Raw genomic sequence first — 24,044 nt, 5'->3', positions numbered from 1 at the left:
GAAGGAAGAAATCCAAAGAGTTCTTGATGATTCATTTGATGGGTTGATTTTCAAAAAGTAAATGGATGAAAAATTTTTAAAAAGGCAAGCCTTTGCAAGTGGGGAAATTCTAGCATGTCGCATTACAATTTTGTACTTCATGCTTCCTGCAAAGTTTAAGTTATTACCTGCTTGTATACTTTATACAGACAGTTTGCAGAAAGCAATATTCTACTCTCTCCAGGACAGACAGCAGAAGTGCTCTGTCGAAAGATACAAATGAAAAGTGAGGATATTCATGATAGCCTGTGAACGCGTATGAGCAAAGTATCTTGACAATCAAGGAAAAATGGTCATTGGTCTGAGAGGAGATGTGTGTCCATGAGTAGTCTCTTAACTTACACAGAGACAGGATGTCCGGCATTTCGGATAAAATAAAAGGACTACTTTAGCAATTCCAGGCATCATTGATCGTCCACGAGTGAATATAGTCACCATGCTTAAAACCTGGGGTCAATCAACAAATTTGGTCAAATTTGGCCAGAGTTAACCCTCCCACTTTGTTCTGTAGCGGTAGCTATACAACAACAACATGTTATTGTGTACATAGGTATGGTTGTTTTCATTCGCTAATCTGGATTGTGTGATTAGCCAGCTGTATCAGATTTGTGGGATCTTCCATTAGATGTAGTGAATGGTAGGCTATGGGCCTCTCAATGAGGAGAATATTGTTGTTTGAGAAGCAGTCTAACTTGAGCAGGTGTCAGGTGCTGTAGCTATTACAAGGAAATCAGCAGGCTGGCTGTCGTTTGTTTCATCTCATTGTCCCGCAACACCTGCATGAGTGATTGACAACACCTGCATGAGTGATTGACAACACCTGCAAGAGTGATTGACAACACCTGCATGAGTGATTGACAACATCTGCATGAGTGATTGACAACACCTGCAAGAGTGATTGACAACACCTGCAAGAGTGATTGACAACACCTGCATGAGTGATTGACAACACCTGCATGAGTGATTGACAACACCTGCATGAGTGATTGACTTTTGTTTACATAATAGAGATTGGTTACCCTAATACTCCTAAGTATTGCACCTTTAGATCTGTTTTTGGAAATCTCAGAATTTCAGTCTAATTATGTAATTGTTGTGATCCTATTTTTCGATGACTAGTCTTTCCATCACTTGGAAAATTCTAAGAAATGTGATTGTGTTTAAAATTTAAAAAATGTATTTCAACAAAAATTAAATTTTTGTTAATTTAGACTACACAGACAAATGTGTAGATTGTAACATTTTAGGTTTCATGGAATTGTGTGGGAAAGTTTGTCTTATGAAGTTTTGGTCTTTGTAAGTGAAAGAGTAGTCACTTGTGTCCAGTGAAGGGCTAAAAAAGTTGTCTGTCCACATTTAATTTGGGCTTACAAAGCTTCCAATGTATTCACTTTGTCCTCCGAACCCTAGCTTCAAGAAGTGAGCCAAAGAAAAGGGCACATGGAACCCTTATCTCATTCAGGATGCTTTTTGTTTCTAACTGCCCATGGTTGTGTAACTTAACACTTTTTTCAGGGGTTTCTTATCGCTTACCACTGATGGCTTTTCTGTAAACATTGCTGACTACCACCTAAACATTAGGGACCACCATGCTAGGGGTTTAAGCTTCCCCAGTTCACAGCTCTCTTACTGTTTACTGTTTTTATGCCATCTTGACGCCTCCAATGCTTGGGTCATGACTAATTATCCCAAGTAAAACCACTTGGCAGTGGAAAATAGTTTCCTTGTTTGATGATCTGCTTTGGGGCAAAACCCACAGAGTGTAGTTTGTTTAACCTAGGAGTGAGACTTCAGCACCTAGTTAAGGTTTGAATACATTGCCTATTAGCTGAACAAGCTTTTTTGATGGGTAAAAGAAAAACATTTAATGGGTAAAAGAAACTTATAAGTGGCAGAAACTTAAGCATAGTTTTGTCAAGTGTTACCAGCTGACCAGTAGAGTAGATGCATGACTTACACAAATATTTTCAGTTGGTCGCTTTTTCTGTGAGCATTTCACTTCCACCTCTCATCAAACTGATCACCACCGTGTCCTATATTCGTAAGTGACAAATTCAGGAATAGATCAGTACACGCAGTTTCAGTTTATAGTCGATGTGCATTGTTTTCAAGTGGTACAATTCTATTGATAGATTTGATCGGTTTCATGTGGAATGTTCAAGAAACAAAAGAGCAGTTGACTTAATACACGTCAGATTTATACAAACGAAAAGTTGCACAGTAAAGTTAAAATCATCAGTCAGATCATTGAATACATTTATGATGACAGTACAGCTGTACTTCATTAAACACAAACCTTGAAATAATTTTAAATTTGTTGTGTCACATGATTGGCATATTTGTCAGCTACCCAATATAGTTAAAAAGTTACAATGCTATTAATATGACAGTTTTGTCTTGTACATATCAGACAGATGGCAAGTGTTCGAACTCAGTTGTGTGCAGGACACTGCCCTCATTTCCAGGCTTGAAGTGTACTGAAAAATCACTTTAAATAGACGTTTGTACAGGGTACAGAGACATGGAAGACATGGAGACATGGAAATTGTGAAATCATTCGCCTATGTCTACAGTGCATGGTTTATATTGCTTCATCAGTTAGCTCTATAAAACATTTTTGTTGAAATTCAGTAAAGCATATATTTTACTGTAAAGTTACGCTGAGTTAGGGTTCAGTGGGGATGGTAGGTAAGAATTTCGACCACGGCCATAGTGCAAGTTTTCGCATATTAGCTGAATGTTCTCTGAACTGGTTTATATTTATTACTGCTGAAGATTATTTTAAAATTTTTGTGAAGTTCACCTGTGCCCTTATCTAACAACACATTTTATTCTTCAAAATATTATGTTTTATGTTTCAAAACTGGATTTAAGATGATATTTTTCAGGTTGAAATTAGGATTAAGGGTATATTTAATTGTACACTCCGGAAATTATAGAAACTTATTAAACCAATCAAGTTTGACTTGTACATATATGATACAAATTTGCATTTAGCGTAAGGTAAATAATGTAAAAAGTCGATGGATGGACATAAAAGTTTATTGCAGTTTCTCATGGAATTCTCATAGCTCAAAATTTATTCTTAATCTTGCTGGTCTGATATACAGCTGGTATTTCAGATGCCATTTTTCTATTTGGGTTTCATACAGAAAGTTTATTTCCCAGGAATTGCCTAGATCCTCTTAAATAGACATCAGTGACTGCCATACTGCTATCACTGGTTTCATATCAAGCCTATTAAACTGTGTTGTTATGGAAACAGGAAACTTTGTTGATATGTGAGCTTTCCGTTCCCATGGACAGTGCATGCCCCCGCCCTTGGAACAGTTGGTATGCTCATCAAACAGCCCACAGGGCCTCTCAGTTGGGCGTTGTGTGTGGGTGTGGGAGGCCAGTAAATTGATAAAGACTCAGTGATGTTATGAAAACTACAAATATGTGTTGGAAGAAATTTGACAAACTTCTCTGAACTTTGCCATTTGCCTTCTTAGGATACAGATAAACAGCTGATGAGCATATAAAAGCTGTATTAAGTGGGGCAGGGTTTTTTTCTTGATTTAGTTTGGTGGTTTGGCGATCCTGTTTATTATAGTGCTGAGGGGTAGGGTTTTTCTGGCAGAGTGGCTGCGTGCCCAGCACAGTGACTTGTGAGTTCAAGCCCAGCTCTTACTTGCTTCCTCTCCGCGGAGAATGTCTGTCAACAACCTGTGCATGACCGTGGGTTTTCCCCACAGCTCTGTCCAGTTTCCTTCCACCATAATGCTGACCACCTTCATATAAATGAAATATTGTTGAGTATCGGTATGGCAAGACAGACGCCAATGAAGTAAGTAAAGCTGATTATGGCACTGTCTGACTCAAAAACCATGCTGAAGAGGTCATATCATTGTGCGTTGATAATTTTGAAAGATACTTTAACATAAGAATTCTGAATGCAAACACCAACTTTGAGGTAATAAAACTGTATCTTTGCACGTGACATTATCGAAGTACCAAATTATCTAATGCAGTTATCAGAGCTGTCTAATCCAGTGATCTTACTCGTAGTAAAAAGTCTTAATAAATTCCTTCTTGAACATATACTTTGCTGTTGGACACTTTCTGGCTGAGCGGTCTAAGGTGTCCTTCCTAATTTCCAATTCACCAATGATTCTGAGACATTTTTGTTTTGATTGCCTTTGTATGTGAAGACAGATGCTTTGTCAGGCACCTGAAGAAATGCTCTGCTGTTTTGACTTCTGTATTCCCAGCCATTAGCATCAGGTGACATGGAGCATCCTCTCAGTAAGAGACAAAGTAGTGTGGTTCATCATCTGGTATCAAATCAGAAAATCATTTTCATGTTTGACTTGACCTTTATTGATATCAAGATGTTGCTATTTGAATGGCACAATTCATTCATTTAAACCCTCAAAAATCAGCCCAGAACAGCTGAAAGTTCCGCACAAGATGTAGTTTTACAACATGCGTGGTTGTAAGCATGAAAAACTGTGTCTGTACTAACATGAGATGGTGCAAAATGTATACAACAACAACATTACACAAATGTAGATATAAACATTGTATCTATTATGACCGGTATAATTAATGTAATGGCATATTATCACAACATATTTTATTTTGGTGGTATTAGTTATACACATGTTCAAGTAATGACTTGGCTCTTTCTTTAGTTTTGAAGTATTTTGAATCTTATTTTTGCCCATAAATTGTAACATACTGGTTTTCATGCCATTTTGCTGATACAGCTACAACAAACTATTTTCACCAATAGCACTTCACTTTAACAATGACTTTGAAAGCTTCAAAATGAAAATGGAGGCATCCAAGTCGCGTGTTGAGATTTTATATACATGTATGCATGAAAATCTCTGACTGTGAACAACTGCACTTCTAAACGGAGTGAAGGACTGCACTTCACCAGAATAAACGACTGCTCTTCTCAGGAGTAAACCACTGTGATACACTGGAGTAAACGACTGTGCTTCTCCAAACAAACTGTGTTCATCAGAGTAAACGACTGCGCTTCCCCAGAGCAAAGGACTGCACTTCACCAGAACAAAAGACTGTGCTTCACCAGAGCAAAGGACTGCACTTCACCAGAATAAACGACTGCTCTTCTCAGGAGTAAACCACTGTGATACACTGGAGTAAACAACTGTGCTTCTCCAAACAAACTGTGTTCATCAGAGTAAACGACTGCGCTTCCCCAGAGCAAACTGCTGCACTTCACCAGAGCAAAAGACTGTGCTTCACCAGAGCAAAGGACTGCACTTCACCAGAATAAACGACTGCTCTTCTCAGGAGTAAACCACTGTGATACACTGGAGTAAACGACTGTGCTTCTCCAAACAAACTGTGTTCATCAGAGTAAACGACTGCGCTTTCCCAGAGCAAAGGACTGCACTTCACCAGAACAAAAGACTGTGCTTCACGAGAGCAAAGGACTGCACTTCACCAGAACAAAAGACTGTGCTTCACGAGAGCAAAGGACTGCACTTCACCAGAACAAAAGACTGTGCTTCACGAGAGCAAAGGACTGCACTTCACCAGAACAAAAGACTGCTTCCCCAGAGCAAAGGACTGCACTTCACCAGAACAAAAGACTGTGCTTCCCCAGAGCAAAGGACTGCACTTCACCAGAACAAAAGACTGTGCTTCATGAGAGCAAAGGACTGCACTTCACCAGAACAAAAGACTGTGCTTCACGAGAGCAAAGGACTGCACTTCACCAGAACAAAAGACTGCTTCCCCAGAGCAAAGGACTGCACTTCACCAGAACAAAAGACTGTGCTTCACGAGAGCAAAGGACTGCACTTCACCAGAACAAAAGACTGTGCTTCACGAGAGCAAAGGACTGCACTTCACCAGAACAAAAGACTGTGCTTCACGAGAGCAAAGGACTGCACTTCACCAGAACAAAAGACTGTGCTTCACGAGAGCAAAGGACTGCACTTCACCAGAGCAAAGGACTGCACTTCCCCAGAGTAAAGGACTGCACTTCACCATAGCAAAGGACTGCACTTCCCCAGAGCAAAGGACTGCACTTCACCAGAGCAAAGGACTGCACTTCACCCAGAGTAAACGACTACACTTCCCCCATAGCAAAGGACTGCACTTCACCAGAGCAAAGGACGACACTTCACCCAGAGTAAACGACTACACTTCCCCCAGAGCAAAGGACTGCACTTCCCCAAGAGTAAACCTCTGCACTTCACCAGGTAGACACATGTACCTGATCTCCTGACCTAAAGCAGCAGGTAAACTGGCGAAACCGTGAATATATACCGTACTCACGTTGGCATGACTGAATATCACACAAACATCTACATCAGTCTTTGGTATCAGTAAATCATGTACAGACTAAACATGTAAAATACCTGAAAAAACCCCCTGGGATTGTGTGACGATACATGATTTCTTAGTGTGCCCAATTCTTGCACATACTTAGACAGAGGCAGGTTTTTCAGAGGGAAAAAAGGCCATTTACTTTCAAAGTTCTGTGGATATACTGAATAAATTACCCAAGGGCTTCTTAGGCCAAATTGATGTTTGGATAAAATTTGAAAAACATTTGATCAGATAATTCCATGAAATATTGAAATTGTCACTATTTCCATAACTAGCGTTGTTCAAAACTTAGCCTATTTTTTTTTTTTTTTTGTTAGACGTAGGAACGTAAGAGCAGTGTCAAACAAACACATCTTTTTGTTGTATTAAATGTTTTGTTAGGGTAGATTTCATTACAACACAATAACATCAACAACATATTAATCCTCGTCCGTGGTTCTGAACAGTTTGCGAATCAAGGCATCAGGCTGTGATTTCCAAACCCCTGATCACATTGCCGTTATGCCCCCGTAACTTATGCTCTGGAAGATTTTGTGCAGCGCTAGCTTAATGAGTCTAAGGTGCGCTACAAACTCCATGAATGGAAGCATCTGATCTTGTCACTGACAAATCTATGTGCAGCCCGGCACAGAATTTCTGCCACTTTCAGAACAGGCCGTGGCCAATATTTTGAGTTGGTGAATCATAATGTGACTAATGGGATATAATTTTCATCACTGTTTTGTTCATTTGTAGCCACTCGTTTACTTCTTGATTAAACCACACGATTCCCACATTGTAGCGGCCATTCAGATTACAGTAATGGCAGTGTTTGTACCACCAACCCGCCGTGTAGTACAGCGCACAGTGCGTACTGCTGGCATCCTGGTCACGATCTTCCGTACTAAATGCCATTCCATTGGCGTCGCCAAGCGAATCCGTTGCATTACCATGGTACCCATCCAAGAAAAGCGAATATTTCTTTCCTTCGTCGTTCATCTTGAACACATCGTATTCAGCGACCCACTTTTGTCCGAATGTGTCGTACATCTCCACAAACAATGAACAATTCTTTTGATTGGTCAAGAGGTATATGTAATCATTTCCGAGCCAGAATTCTCGGCTGATTGTCCCAAAGCCTTCCTTATACTCCTTCCAAGGCCGACTGAAATGCTCACTTCCGTCGACACGTCTCTGGATCACCGTCCATCCCCCTTCATCCGTCAGCTCACAGTAAACACGGACGGACTTTGGACTGCCTTCAGGGTGGATGATGTACTCGCCTGATTCACGCTGACCCAGCAGATATACCTCATTGCAATCTGAAATACAACAGAAGCAGTAAATTATTTTAATCGATTGACAAAATCAGCATAGATTTTGCTGTGTATATTTAAAAAAAATTTTTTTTAAAATTTGTTAAAAAAATTTTTGTGTGGGTCATACCGGGATTTGAACTTGGATCTACATGTTTTGAAACCTGTCTGGTCACGGCATCATTTTCATGGTTGATGGAGTTACTCTAAGGTCACACCAGGATTTGAATTCTGGTCTACACATTTTGAAACCTGTCTGGTCACGACATAATTTTAATGGTTGAAGGAGTTACTCTAAGGTCACACCAGGATTTGAACTCTGGTCTAGACGTTTTGAAACCTGTCTGATCACGGCATCATTTTAATAGCTAAAGGAGTTACTCTAGGGTCACACCAGGATTTCGACATTGAACAGGTTGTCTGTAAACCCTTTTTGAGAATGTCTCACAAGTTGGGACTTAGACTAACTTAGACCAAGAGAGCATGCATCACATACAAAGACAAGTTGGTTACAGATGTGTGTCACTGATTGGTTGTTTCTCCAGATAGGAGATAGGAGGTTAAACTCTGAGTTTCCGCAACAATGTAGTTTTCGCACGATTTCTCTCAAGTTCCCTTCATTCTGCAGCCAGGTATCATTTCTTTTTAAGCCCAGCAGTGAAGAACAACTTGTGCGCTGTATCTAAAGGTGATCTGTTCTTTTAGGCATGCGTAGAAGATATTGAAGTGCTTACCCTGCGGCAAATGGTGGAGGAACTTGGTCACTTCTTCCTGCATGGCTTTGAACTCTGGTTTGTAGCTGCTCATCTTCTTGGACTCTCTCTTCAGAGTGTCAATGGCATCCTTGTGAGACTTGATATCCAGATGAAGGCGATACAGCCCTCTGTCCGTTCTGGTCAGTGTTTCCCGGTGAACCAAGATGCTCTCCTGCATCTTGTCTAGCTTTTTGTTCATCTCCTTCAGTTTAATGTCCTGGTAGAAATCTGCTTGTTGCTTCGCACATGTGTTCAAAGACGAATTCAGAACTTTCACCTCGATGTTCATGAGTCGAGATCCGAGCTGCTCTAGCTTTAAATGCATGTCTTCAAATTGCTGGGCAAGCTCCTCTGTCATGGCATGGTCATGGTGGTGGGTCCGGTGTCGCACCTTCTTCAGCGTTTCGTTGATTCTGTGGAGCTCCCGCTCAAACGTCAGCTCTGTGTGCTCCATGAGGTATCTATGGTCTAGGAGCTTCACCTCAAGCTTCCCTAGTCTGTTGGTGTTGTTCAGAATTAACTCCCCGAGAATATCAAGTTGTTCCTGATTCTCTTGAGTCGTGTTTATGATCAGAGGGCTGGAAATGCGCCATTGATCCAGAGCAATCATGTATTGTGTGAAATTTGCCGCCTCCTGCTGAGTCTTCATGATCTCTCCATCCTTGTGAAGCAACAAGATGTTGTTCTCAAGCTTTGCCAAGTCCAGAGACAAGTTGAGCACCTTGCTCTGGAGCCTTTCCATCTGGATGTCTTTTTCAGTCAAAGACTCTTTCATGAGTTTCATTTCTTTTTTGAGTTTCTTGTCATTTTGGCGATTAGGCCCAGAGTGATTGTTTTGGTTCCTGGGCCCAGGAGGCTCACTGGACGGCGATATTGTCAGCTGTACAGTCCTTGTTTGCATCACACTCTCAGCATTCCCAGATCCATCTGTAGTAAGAGTATCAGATGTGAGCTGCGCAGAATTATCAGTCGATTTTGTTGAAGATTTAAACTGCAGACTTTCATCGTGGTGCATTTTGCCTGAGGTAGATTTGTCGTCTGTTCCGTCAACAGCATCATAAACTTCATCATCATTATCATCATCATCGTCATCATATTCTTCCAGATCATCATCGTCATCTTCAGGAAGAAACTCTTGAATGAAGCCAGCAAGTTCTAGCTTCACATGCTTCAGACCAGTTTTTTGCTTCATCTGCTGAGCTCGAATCTGAAACGACTCCTGTATCACCGTGGCGACTGTGTCCTCAAGTTCTCTCCCCTTTTCATCGAGATTTGTCACTTTAGCCCCAAGTCTGTGAACAGTGTTATTGATGACTTTGTGAAATTTTTGCACGTCTTCTAAATCCTGACTGATTATGTTTTTCGTTTCCTCAATGCTATTGATGACACGACTGTCCTCGTTTTGCTGCTCAGCAATTCGCTTCATTTTCCTGTCTGTGTCAGTCACCTTCTCCTTCACCGTGGTAATCACATCCTCCATGGACCTGACGTCATGTGACGCCGAAGACAATCGATGTTCTAGACTTCTTATGTGAGATCTGCAAGAAGATGGTAAACACAAAGTGAATACTTGATTTCAAGTTCCCTCTGTTATACATCGTAATATCAGTATATAAAATAAGGATTCCTGATGCGTGTTTTTGATTGAATGAATGTCTTGATGCCGCGTGACGAATATTTTGGCCATACTGTGGAGAGAACATGTTTACACCAGAAACTGTACCGATTTCAATTTAAATATGGCAACATCCAAAATGGCTCAAGAATGGGACAGACATTTCCGTCTCTCACACACACAGAAAAAAAGAGACTGTTTACTGGAACATAAAAATATGTAAACTTTTTTTTCTAAATATATTTGAATAATCTAAATTCTGTTTAGTGATGGAGTACTTCTTTCTTCATGGTTCAGTGATCTCTTTGAGAAAGTTTTTTTTAGGTTTTAGCTACCCTAATTCCTCAACCTGTTGGGATATGAAAGAGCATCTTTCAGTGCAGTTTATGCACATTTTTACATTGATTTTAGAAACAAATCTACTTGGTAGAATTTGCCAATTTCAGGGCTTCACAAAAACTGTAATTTTAAAAGTCTATACAGAATAATGCCTTTACAATATGCTTGAATAATCACTTTGCAAACATGTGAAAACATGGAAAAATGACAGTAAATTAATACATGCATGAAATGAGTCAAATTTTGAACACTTAGTTCTGCTGTAATATAACTGTAACGAAGCTGAGAATCCCGCATGAAACAGTTGGTTTTGCAAAACAGGTTAAATTTCTGGACTTCAGTCCAAAATGGCCTTGAAAATCAGGCTTCAGGTCAGTTTGCACATTCCATAGTACACAATCTAACCAATTTGAAAAACACTGTTTGTGGAAAATGCCATTGAGTTAGTATATTTGTCAAGCTTGATATGTTTTCTATAAATTAATGTGGCGTGTTAGAATAACTCTCTATCAGAAAGTCACTCTTGCATATCTGGTAGGTAATGTCACAAAATTATAAACACACTTTTCCATAAAGAAATTTTTGTTATTCTAAAGAACTATTCAGTGTTCAAAAGACATAATTTGTTGGCTGAATTTTTTGGTACAGTCGTTCATAACAACTTGATATGAAACTTCTGTTGAAAAATTTGTGTAAAGGTTGCATATGCGTTGAACCGTTGCTGTTAGGAACTGATGCTTTGAGGATCAAAGGAATTATGAAATGTGGGATTCCCAGGCTGTTTAGTGATGTGTGATGACTGTCTGCAGAGCACAATGGTGAGTTTTGTCAGATTTTTGAAAATGTCAGATGCGCCTGTGATGATGACTGATGTACATTTAATTATTTTGATTCCTCACCCCTACATCTTTATTATAGTGACCATATATGAATATGGTTTGCACAGTTTAATAAAACTGCCAGATTTGACTGTGTTGCTGTATTATCTGAGATGTTAAACCAGCCAGATCCCACGTACAAGGGCAAAATGAAAAACGATTTTCAGCAATCTGCCACAAAATCAACCTCACCCACACCCAAGCTTCCCATGGTATGACAGCATTCTCACGAATTGTTCACTGTGTACACACATATATATATATACACAAAGACAGAACAGAGAGCTGTGGCTAACAGAAATCAGTGTGCTGGGAGCAAACTTTGTTTACGTATAACATGTGATATTTGTGAAGGGTAAGCCACCTCAAGTAAACTGCATGCAAGACTGCACAAGACAGCACCAGCATCTGCACAAACGACTGCACAAGACAGCACAATACTGCACATGACTGAACAAGGTAGCACAAGACTGCACAAGACAGTACAAGACTGCACACGACTGCACAAGACTGTACAAGACAACACAAGACAGCACAAGACAGCACCAGAGACTGCACAAGACAGCACAATACTGCACACAACTGAACAAGACAACACAAGACAACACAAGACTGCACAAGACAGCACAAGTCTGTACAAGACAGCACAAGACAGCACCAGCGACTGCAAAAGACAACACAAGATGGCACCAGCGACGCACAAGACGGCACCAGCGACTATACAAGACGGCACAAGGCAGCACAAGAATGTACAGAACAGCACAAGACTGCACAAGACGGCACCAGCGACTGCACAAGATAGCACAAGACTGTACTAGACAGCACAAGACTGTACTAGACAGCACAAGACTGCACAAGTCTGTACAAGACAGCATAAGACTGCACAAGACTGTCCAAGACAGCACCAGCGACTGTACAAGACAGCACAAGACTGTACAAGACTGCACAAGACAGCACTAGCGACAGCACTAGCGACAGCACAAGACAGCACAAGACAGCACCAGCGACTGCACAAGACAGCACAGAGCAACTGCACAAGACAGCACTAGTGACTGCACAAGACAGCACAAGCACCAGCGACTGCACAAGACTGGACACGGTAGCACAAGACTGCACAAGACAGCACCAGCGACTGCACAAGACAGCACCAGCGACTGCACAAGACAGCACAAGCGACTACACAAGACAGCACAAGCACCAGCGACTGTACAAGACTGGACACGGTAGCACAAGACTGCACAAGACAGCACCAACGACTGCACAAGACAGGACGAGCGACTGCACAAGACAGCACAAGCGACTACACAAGACAGCACCAGCAACAAGACTGCACACGACAGCACAAGACAGCACCAGCGACTGCACAAGACTGCACAAGACAGCACAAGACTGCACAAGACAGCACAAGCGACTGCACAAGACAGCACAAGACTGCACACGACAGCACAAGACTGTACAAGACAGCACCAGCGACTGCACAAGACAGTACCAGCAACTGCTTCGTGCCACCAAGGCCATAAGAACAATGACGCAATGACTGAAAGACAACCATCTTAGCTACAGTACAGTCATGACTGACTAGCTTGGGCATCGATTGTATGTGATCAGTTTACAGGAAATATGAAGATATTGCCATGGCTTTACTCTCATTTTATTCCTCATCGTGCCGTGGTCTGTGTCTAAAAATCCGGCAGCCTGTTGCGAAAGTCCATAATTATAGCTGTAGTTTATGAGCATTTGGCATCGCATTGTCATGTATTGATTTTCATTTGGCGAAATTAACCCTTGTAATGAAGTTAGTGGCAAATAATTTCCAAAATATTGATATGATTTGGGCTTTCATTAAGTTGAAGAAAATCTAGATCAGCTTTTTAGAATACGGGTCTGATCATTAGATCCTGTTTCCATAGAAACTGAGACAAATCATGTGAACTGGGAATTGCTTTTTATCAAGTCTGCTCATCCAAGCTATGTAACAGCCTAAATTAATTTATTTTAATCAGGTTACATGGTGCAATTATCAGTGAAAATTAGGGCCATGAGGTTGCTATTTTTACCCAGGCTAGCTCTGACACAGCTCCGTCTGTTTTGAATTGTTCGGATATTGCACAGAACCGTTAACTCGTTCATTGTGGATTAAATTGGCTTGGGATTGATTGGCATTTGACATGATATTCAGGAATATTTGACTTACAAGTTGAGTGTTAGTTTCATGAGTTTAAGATTAAACCACCACCCTTTGGGCAAGTAATTGAGGAACTTAATATGTAATTGGCTGGGTGAGGTATATGGAAGATTTATCCTGTAAGATTAAAGGATTCATGAAAAGTAAATCTAAAACTGAGATGGATCCACAAACAATGTTCATCTTCCCAATCTCCTTTGCCAAATGGGTACAGATTGTTTACAAGCTAGGATTGTAACTATACTCTGTCTTTCTCTTCTGCTCCCGAAGCATATCTGGCTGTTATGTCTGCATGAGCACTATAGGTTAACTTTGTAAAAACAGTTTTGAGTTAAAGTACATTAATATTTTTTTTCTCTGATACACATGCAATCATCATTGTTTATTCTTCTGGTAAATCTTTGTGTATTGTCCTGGTGAAACTTTGTGTATTGTCCTGGTGAAACTTTGTGTATTGTCCTGGCGAAACTTTGTGTATTATCCTGGTGAAACTTTGTGTATTGTCCTGGTGAAACTTTGTGTATTATCCTGGTGAAACTTTGTGTATTGTCCTGGTGAAACTTTGTGTATTGTCCTGGCGAAACTTTGTGTATTATCCTGGTGAAACTTTGTGTATTGTCCTGGTGAAACTTTGTGTATTGTCCTGGTGAAACTTTGTGTATTATCCTGGTGAAACTTTGTGTATTATCCTTTATTTATTCTCCTAGTGATTTGAACCCTGGAAATTTTTCCGAATTTTGTGTGTGTATACGATGTTGTTTTTTTGTTCTGTATGCCAGAACTTGTTCATTGATATCCTCTGTAGCGCTTTACCGTGGTTTAATTGTCCGTTATTGCTGGTTTATGTCATGTAATCAGGGTAAGAATGTTAAGCCTAGGTTGTCTAATGTTCACTGAGGAACTAGAGAACTGTGTGGAGATTGTTGTAAGCTCTCATAAAAGTGTCAGGGCTGTTATTTCCCCGTATCATCCTAGCCATGCACGATCTTGACATTTTTTCCTTTTTTTTTTGTACGTTCGTATGTGTGAAGGTGTCTTTATTTCTTTTAGGCTTTGCTCATCCTCACATTAAAATATCCAATAAATACGTTTACAAAGCGATGTTTCCCTGACAAAAAAAAAATTTGTTGATCCACCAATAACCTTAGTCAATATTTCAACTGAGTTTTATTTTCATTTTAAGGATACATGAATTTTGTCAAAACATTTAAACGTCAAATGTGTGATGTCTTGGATCATCTATGCTTTTGCCCCTTCAATGTCAAACTGTACGTTATAATCTGAAACACATTGATGGAGTTTTTAATTCCTGTCCTTTTTTAATTAGATTAATAGAATATTCAGACTTTAACATGAGTATTTAAGTTCATTATTTTAACAGATTGGACAATAGAATTTAGACAAGCCTGTAATCATGATGTGGTAGCAGTGTGTTCATCTGTGAACAATATGCTTCAATGTTTCTTCAAATAAAAGTGAAGTAAAAAGTTTTTGATCAGGTTGAAATCTTTGACAGTCTCACTGTAAATCTTCAACCTTTTCAACCACCGAAACACTTTTTTCAGTGGAATCCATGCGTACATTTATCATGAAAATGAGACCAAAAAAGATTTGTTTGTTAAAGATGTAAGCTTCATTTAACTGTGCAGATTATTTCTCTACACATCATATTTCTCTCAGAATGTTTCAAAATATCAGTGGTTGAAAAGGTTGAAGAATTAGGGTATTCAGATAAAGTCGCACAAGCCTGTCTTGTTGACAGAAGTCACATATTTTGTTGACAGAAGTCACATATTTTGCTGACAGAAGTCACATATTTTGTTGACAGAAGTCACATATTTTGTTGACTAAATATGTGATGGTATGTTGTATATTTTGCTGACAGAAGTCACATATTTTGTTGACTAAATATGTGACAGTATGTTACATATTTTGCTGACAGAAGTCACATATTTTGTTGACAGAAGTCACATATTTTGTTGACTAAATATGTGACGGTATGTTACATATTTTGTTGACAGAAGTCACATATTTTGTGGAGAGAAGTCACATGTTTTGTTGATGGTATAACAATATTAACAGACAAATTTCCCCTAACCTGAACAACTTGTGCTACTCTCTACCTGGACCTACTCTGACAAAATTCCCCTACCTTGAACAACTTGTGCTACTCTCTACCTTGACCTACTCTGACAAAATTCCCCTACCCTGAACAACTTGTGCTACTCTCTACCTGGACCTACTCTGACAAAATTCCCCTATCCTGAACAACTTGTGCTACTCTCTACCTGGACCTACTCTGACAAAATTCCCCTAACCTGAACAACTTGTGCTACTCTCTACCTGGACCTACTTTGACAAATTTCCCCTAACCTGAACAACTTGTGCTACTCTCTACCTGGACCTACTTTGACAAAAGTTCATGAATCATTTGGTCATAACTTTTCTTGTAATTAAGTGATGCAGCACATTATACACATACAACATTCCCTGTCTGAAAAATGTGACAAGAAAATGAGTTTGAGAAGTTTTATGAAGGAGGGTTAAGTTAGATAAAGATTTCATATGTTTGGGTAGTTACTGAGTTAATTACTACTGGAATGGTTGAACTGAATGTTGTAATGATGCTTGATGTAATGGGAGGAAACACTGTTTCTGTTACACATCTCTGAAAGAGATGTTACAAGATGTTTTGGGATGAACTGAGCTTTCCTATCAGAGACTAGATTTGATTACAATAACCCATTAATCTCTGTCAGTGCTAACGTTGCACTCTGTGTTACCTTTCTTCGTTACGTGAGCGACATGGTGATAGCTCACTGCTGTAGGTAAAACCTGATCTCTCATCAGTTGATTAAGAGAGTTTAGTTCACTAGATAATGGTCATTACCCTTAATAACGAGGGTAGCTAGTGCACACATGCGCCTCGAAAATTGGACGTAATTGGTAAAAGTTGTCGTTTGTAGAAGTAACATTTTAACTTTGAATCTGAATATAGCCTAATTTCTTAATGTTATTAGCTTCATAAAGTACAAGATAAAAACAAACATTTTGATATGCATTAACCAAAGATAATCTGGTGTCATTATAGCCTTGAATTTTAAATTTAGGTAGTATGAACAAAACATTCTCTTCCTAAACACATCTTTTTTATTCACAATTCAACATCAAACAGGTACATGCCACTGAATTAAGTAACCGTGGGCAATGGCTGCCATGTTGGAGTTGTCAATGAAGATAGAGTTGACCTGAACTGTAGCTAATTTTGTTTGCTGTGGTGTGATAAACAAGGGTTGTTGTCACTGCGAGAATGTTGGATCAGGTTTCACCAAGCTGTTCAGATCTGTCAGCTTATGTTATGTCTGGGGGCATGCATTTCAAATGAAGTAAACATCCTAATAAATACAGGAAAAGGTTTTTGTTTGCATTTTATGATGGAAAGTTTAGTCTTTTTGAAATGTGAAAATGTGAAATGTTTCTTGCCAAAGTATTTCAGTTACATGTATATTGAAAGAAAATAATTTTTTTATGATTTTTTTTTTCAATTTTCGGTATTTTTTTATGTTGCTGATTTTTGAAGCATTTTATAGGAATTTTTACATTTTTTTTCAATTTTTTTTTTTTTTTTGTGATTCGTGGTTCCTTTGTAATCAGATTGTTTTGTAAGACTTTGATATACAGTAATTATTTATAAGCACACCTGCCTGTCAATCTTTCTCACACCTAATTAAATCCCCGACTGGCAGGAATTTTGTGAAGATATATACAATGTTATATGAGGTATTCTACTACCACAGGTGAACTGAATAATGAGTATTAGTGAGAAAATCTGCTTTGATGTCCACATCCAGCCACTCATCACCTTCAAGAAAACTTGACAACAAAGACTACAGATGGTTGAAATTTAGGGAGCACTTGGTTAGTCTTTAGATCTAGCCTGTTGATACTGTCTTGATTAGCTATGAGGAACAGGTGGGAGATAGCATGATACGATGTGAGTTCTTTAGTTTAGCATTTTTCAGGTGACACATTTTTGCTTGATCCTGATGTGGCAACTTAATAGTATTTTTTTTTCTACGAATTTTCTGTAAATTTCTTATTGGAAAAACTTAAGTGTTGGCAGCAAAAGTATCGTTTTAAGACTTTCAGGAGCATCTGAATGTGCAGTTTACAGGCCAAACTTAAGGTGAAACGTAGTACCCAAAATGCCTTGTTGTCGTCAGACTTAATTAAACAGTTATTGCTTAGTCAGAGTACTGGTGGAATTCTGGTTAACAGTTAGAATATAAAACATTGGACTGATCGAACATCTGATAGAGTTACTTGGTGGCAGCTGAAAATAGTATTAAAAATCTCAAACAAAGACGTTTCAAAAGCATGATAAAGGCTGTTAAGTTCAAAGTTTTGGAAAATCAATGCGAGTATGTCCTCTCACACGTATATATATCAAAAGGCTCAAAACATTAAAGAGCTGACATGAACTGTCATCTAAACAATTTGATTCAAAATCAGGGCATTCACATCTGTTTTCATCAGCATTTTGAAGCTTAGAAAATGACTAAACCAGAGAGAAAACTAGAAATTAAACTTTTGAAACAAGAAATCTTCTGAACAGGATTTATGGTGCTGTTTAATTCTGTTGATGTTGTTTTTATAAAACTATTTGTAACTCATTTATTTATGAGGAGATGACTCCGTTCCCATGATAACTCATTTGAGACACTGAAACTTTATATGCTGATGTGTTGATAATTAAATATGTGATAAAATGTTGCATAAAAATAAATTATCATCACGTTGAATCGGTGTCTCAAGGCAAGATTAATTTACCTGACAGAAGACAGACGAGCTCCTTTCGTTTCCTCAGTAAAAATGTTACTCTAAATGAGGATATTGAAAGTGACACGTATCTGAGAGGAAACCGGAAAGCGTATTTACGATGACATTTAAAAAAAAAACAAGACCAGCAACAAGAAAAAAGAAGCCATGATGTATGTGGTTTGTGAGATGGCAGCTGTGTTTTTACCTGTCTGGTCAGGTGTTAGACTCGTTAAGGCCTGTTAGATCACCCGACAGAGGAAGTCGGAGGAGATAGAGAAGTTATTAGATGTCATAAAAGAATATGTATGAAGCAGACTTTCTGTGTGAAGTTGGGTCGGGGTGGTGGCTAGAGTAAAGTATCTATGGTGGCTGGTGAGGAAGTTGAAGGCGTAGGGTGCAAGCTTGGAGTTGTTGACTCTGAATTACTCTGATTCACTCTGATTCAGTCTGATTTACCAAAGTAAGAAAGCACAGGTGAACACTAATGTATATATAAACTGCTTCATGAGATTTACCAGTAGAGAGATGTTAGCAACAATTGAATGTTATACAATTTTTGAGAGAGGAAAATAATGTCTTGAGATGTGAAAGGTTTTCAGGTTGGATAAAAATTGATTCCTTGGATTTCTTTTTAAAGTTTTTACACTTTTTAAAAGTTATTCCAAACTGCATTTTTGTTTAGGGATTGCATGAAGAATGAGGATGTGTGTTTATGGCGTTTCAAGGTGTGTTCAGCCTCTTGTAGAACTGTGAAAATACTGGCTTATCGTTGCAACTATTAAAAAGTCATGTCATATCAAGAATAGCAAAGTGACATGGCTTGTGTGTGTGTAAAAAGGTCAGGTTTAATATTATGTGTTAAGAAAACCAAGTTAACAGCAGTGCAAATAATAGCAATGAAATTAAAGTAAAATTACCAGATTTTTGGTATTGTGGTAGTGGTTTGCTATCTGTAGGTCTGCCCATTTCCTTGTCTCATTCTATCTCTGGGACAGTTTATCCCAAGTTGTTTGTATTGTACGCTATTTTTATCAAACTGTCTTAACCACCACCACCACAGAAAGCCCATCCATTAGCCAGAAATCTGTGCAGTGTTCAGGTGGCAGTACCTGGAGAGAACAGTTGTGCCCTTTCCTTTTTTTGTATTTTTATTTATTTATTTTTTCTGTATTTTTTTTTTTTTTTTTGGGGGGGGCGGATGGACGTGTGGGGTTGGCAAGCAGTAGGCGATTTTTGCGCTTCAGCTTTTTTTTTAGAGGAATTACTTTACTTCAAAGTGAATGTTCTTGTCACAGGAGATCTTTACATTTGAACTTTCATAAAGGGGATGCCAAGATCTTGTCTTTTGATGTAAGATATCAAGTTTTACAAACTCACATCTCACCCTCATCTGACTGGACTTCTAAAGATATTCAGGTCCCAGTAGCCTTAGATCTTCTAAATGTTTGAGTGTCACAAGCAGAAGTGAGGTATAGACTACGCATAACCCATCTCCAGGAGCTATGACATGAACTGATTTAAAAACTGATTAAAAGTTTCATGCCACACTGTTATGGAAATCAATATTCTATACATATTTAATATATATAAAAAAAAAAAACCTACAAAAAGAAAAGAGAAAATACTTGAAATTCAATATTCAACATCTTCTAAAACATTGAAGTCTTGAGTTATGACAACCTTTAGATTTAAACTAATACATTAAAATCTCTGTGAATTGTCTGGCATTAACAAGGTAATGATATGTCATGGGGGGTGGGGGGGGGAGGAAATGTGAAGACACCGCAGTGTTTCATTTAGTCATACATGTACTTCAATCACTGATCCTCTTGATTTGATACCTGTACCAAGAGAAATTCTCGGCTGTGGTTTTGTTTGCTATTATGCTATTGTTAGAGAATATTTTGTCAGTCTTCAGCTTCAGACTAGCTTCAGTCATCTCCACATGTATTCATTATCAATTGTGGGGCTGGTAATCACAGTTCTCAGCACACAGTACCCAGTGTGTCCACTGTTAGCATCTTGAACAGTGTGAATTCTGTTTTAACGCTGCCATAGCTCTTGGACTGTTGCCGAAAAATGTGAAAATCGGGTGAAAACTAATTGAAACCCACAATTGATAATGAATATTTTACCCTAATTGTTGAGTTAATGCGTTTTTTAATACAGAGAGAAAACAATATAAAATTGCTTTGTGCGTTCATATTTTTTTGTTGAGTTGGTAGTAAGGTAACTATACATATAAAACCCATATATTAAGGAACACAGTGATTTACATGACTGAATATATATATATATATACCTATACATACACAAAATTAGTGCTATAACTGTTTTTAAAAAGTGCATATAGAAGTAACACTTCAAAGTCAAGCAGTGTAAGCAATCGAGCAACAAATAGCACATAATGAACAGGTAGTTTAACTTAGGACTCAGTATTTCATAATTTTGCTTCAAACCAGTTGTTTTTAATTTATTTTAAAACCAACATATTCCTAATCTTATTTGTATATATGTTTGTGTTCTCTTTTTTATGGTAGTCTTCATGACGAGGAAAATAAAATGCGGAAAAATTAAAATGAAAATTTTTGTAGCAGAGTTACACTGCTGTAGCAGAGTTACACTGCTGTAGCAGAGTTACACTGCTGTAGCAGAGTTACACTGCTGTAGCAGAGTTACACCGCTGTAGCAGTGGAAGGATACAGAGAATATTCTACATCTACACTAGTACACAACACACCAGGGCCCCAGAATTTACCTCAACTTGCGCGCACATGTTGGTTGGCCACCATGGATCTGTGTTACAGACAAGGGGGTCAGAATGGGGACATCTCTCTTACTGTCAACATCCCCTCTCCCCTCCCCAACAAGCACTGTCAGTTTGTAAACCTAGGCCCTTTGTCTAGCACACCCTTCATTTTCCTCCCTCATTGTTCCTCTTACCTTTAAGACTACCTGGAAAACAGCTTGATCCTATTCGAAAAACCCCAGTTCTTTTCTTTTTTGTATGTTACAAGGCTTGGGAAAATCCTTGTTAACTTTTTTGGGCCAGTCTCTTTGTGTATTTACATTTAGTATTTCTTCTCTTCTTAATATATCTGTTTTTATTTATTGATTTTATTTATTGAGGGACCTTTTGCCAACCCTCTTTAGTACCATTTGTCTGAATGGTTTCTCATTTGATTTCTTCATTTGATCCCATATTGGTCAAAAGTTTGTGCATTTTGAGGAGAAGTGTAAAATTACAGCAAACAAAAATGGTTGAATGGAACAGTGGTAACTGTTATTGAAAGGAGATGAAGAGGAAGAAAAACTTTAAAGGGAATGAAAATCTTTTAATGAAAGTTTTAAAAAAAGCTGAGGAAACATAATAAAAATTTTCTGAAATGATGTTTACTTTAAGTTTGTATAGTTGATGGCATTTTCACTGTTATTCCAGTGTCTCTGTCTTTGTTGTGTTCCTTTGTCCTTAGCCTTTCACCTAGCTGTGTCAGTTCTTCTTTTGCCATAGCCCCCCCCCCCCCCCCCCCCCCACCCCCACCACCACCACCACCAACTCCAACCCCCAGGAGTTGACCTACATGTGTAACGAGAGTGAATGAATTTCTCATTTATGTAGGATCAGGTGTGACCTAATTTGTGTGTGCCACAAAGGTCCCAACAGGGTAACCGCAGGCTTATTGACAGCTATGTACAGCTCTGGTGAAAGTCAAGATAGGATAGTTATAGTTTTAATGATACGCAGCAGTGTAGAAAGCACATCACGATGCATGAGTTAAGTAATATTGCATTAAAATGCTTATTTGTAGTGTAGTAGTGCATTATTATATATGGGTAGTGTAATATATTGAATAATAATGTTTATAAGTAGTGTAGCAGTGCATTATGATGAATGAGTAATGTAATATTACATTATAATGCTTATTTGTAGTGTAGTAGTGCATTATTATGTATGGGTAGTGTAATATATTGAATAATAATGTTTATAAGTAGTATAGCAGTGCATTATGATGAATGAGTAATGTAATATTACATTATAATATAATATATACTGGTAGTGCAACAGTACAATATGATGTATGAGTAATACAATAATACATAATGTATGTTTGTGGTGTAGCAGTGCATTATTATGTATGGGTAGTGCAATATATTGAATAATAATGTTTATAAGTAGTATAGCAGTGCATTATGATGAATGAGTAATGTAATATTACATTATAATGCTTATTTGTAGTGTAGCAGTGCATTATTATGTATGGGTAGTGCAATATATTGAATAATAATGTTTATAAGTAGTATAGCAGTGCATTATGATGAATGAGTAATGTAATATTACATTATAATGCTTATTTGTAGTGTAGCAGTGCATTATTTTGTATGGGTAGTGTAATATATTGAATAATAATGTTTATAAGTAGTATAGCAGTGCATTATGATGAATGAGTAATGTAATATTACATTATAGTATAATATATACTGGTAGTGCAACAGTACAATATGATGTATGAGTAATACAATAATACATAATGTATGTTTGTGGTGTAGCAGTGCATTATTATGCAGGAGTTATGTAAACTTACATTAAAAGGCATAGTTAATGCAGGTGTAATGTAAAATTACATTAAAAGGTACACAGTAAATGTAGCAGTGCATTATTATGCAGGAGTTATGTAAACTTACATTAAAAGGCATATAGATATTGTAACAGTGCATTATGATGCAGGAGTAATGTTAACTTACATTAAAAGGCATAGTTAATGCAGGTGTAATGTAAAATTACATTAAAAGGTACACAGTAAATATAGCAGTGCATTATTATGCAGGAGTAATGTAACATTACATTAAAAGGACAAGTGTTCTTTGCTTGACATCACATTAGGCAAAATTGGAGAAATTCTCAATCTTTAACATTTAGCCCTGCTTCTAAGATATACAGGTATTGACACTAGAGTATAGCTCTTTAACAAAACAGGTAGTGATAAGGCTGTGTATGTATTATGCAAACCGAAAGTATACAGGCATGGATTTTGGTTTAAATTATACCTGAAAAAGATTCTAAACTAATTTCTAAAAACAAATAAAAAATATGCTTTTACAAAAGCTAAGAACTGAGTGTCTGTTTTTGCACATTTACATCTTTAAAGCCATTGAAAAGAAAAACTGGTAATTGTTGAAATAGTTACCTAGTCTAATCAATCACCTGAGAGGAAGGGAAGGTAATGCATCCTAATGCAATTAGTCTTTGTCGACAGGTGTGTTTAACGAGCTTAGCCAAACTCAGGTAGTTCATTTCATCCCTAAATTGCTAACGTTAAGATGGTCTTTGAAGATTTCCAGGTGGGAGGTGGAAATTTTTTTTTCAACTTTTTCCCGTTGTATAAAAGGTTTCTGTTGGTATGTACAGGTAGATACGTGATTTCATTGTGCTTCTCTAGTCAGTATTTGTCTGCCTCTGTAGAGCTTCAGTGCATTTTTAAGACCTGATGAAATAAAGGAGGCATTCTAGAGTAGAGTTTGCATGAACAGCATTCCACCATTCATTAGAAGAGTAATAGTGTGGTTTTGAAACTTATTCATAGTTCTGATGTGATGTCATAGCTGCTCTGAGCCAATCATCAGCACACTCTTTAGTCACATGACTAGAGTACTGGAGGTGAAAACAGACCAAATTGAAAAAGGTTTTTAGCATGAATAATGAAAAAATATAACTTTTAGTTAAGAACTTTTTTTTCTGAAAATCCTAATGTGTGTAACTTTCAA

General features: G+C 38.1%; 2 protein-coding genes across 2 annotated transcripts in view; one reads left to right on the top strand and one right to left on the bottom strand.

The window, feature by feature from the left end:
- The window catches only part of LOC135480392 (uncharacterized), a 139,098-nt gene that overhangs the window by 81,397 nt on the left and 33,657 nt on the right, over positions 1-24,044 (top strand). The gene's annotated exons all lie outside the window — the stretch shown is intronic.
- Positions 6,289-9,688, bottom strand: LOC135480668 (angiopoietin-related protein 1-like). The gene is made up of 2 exons (XM_064760564.1): positions 8,423-9,688; positions 6,289-7,694 (listed from the first exon to the last, which is right to left on the bottom strand). The coding sequence occupies exons 1-2, from the start codon at positions 9,633-9,635 to the stop codon at positions 7,087-7,089; spliced, it is 1,821 nt and encodes a 606-aa protein (XP_064616634.1). The 5' UTR covers positions 9,636-9,688; the 3' UTR covers positions 6,289-7,086.

The sequence above is a fragment of the Liolophura sinensis genome, chromosome 13 (genome assembly GCF_032854445.1).
Source record: "Liolophura sinensis isolate JHLJ2023 chromosome 13, CUHK_Ljap_v2, whole genome shotgun sequence".
NCBI classification, from domain to species: domain Eukaryota; kingdom Metazoa; phylum Mollusca; class Polyplacophora; order Chitonida; family Chitonidae; genus Liolophura; species Liolophura sinensis.
Note: the sequence above shows the minus strand (reverse complement) of the source record. Positions and strands in the feature narration are given on the sequence as shown.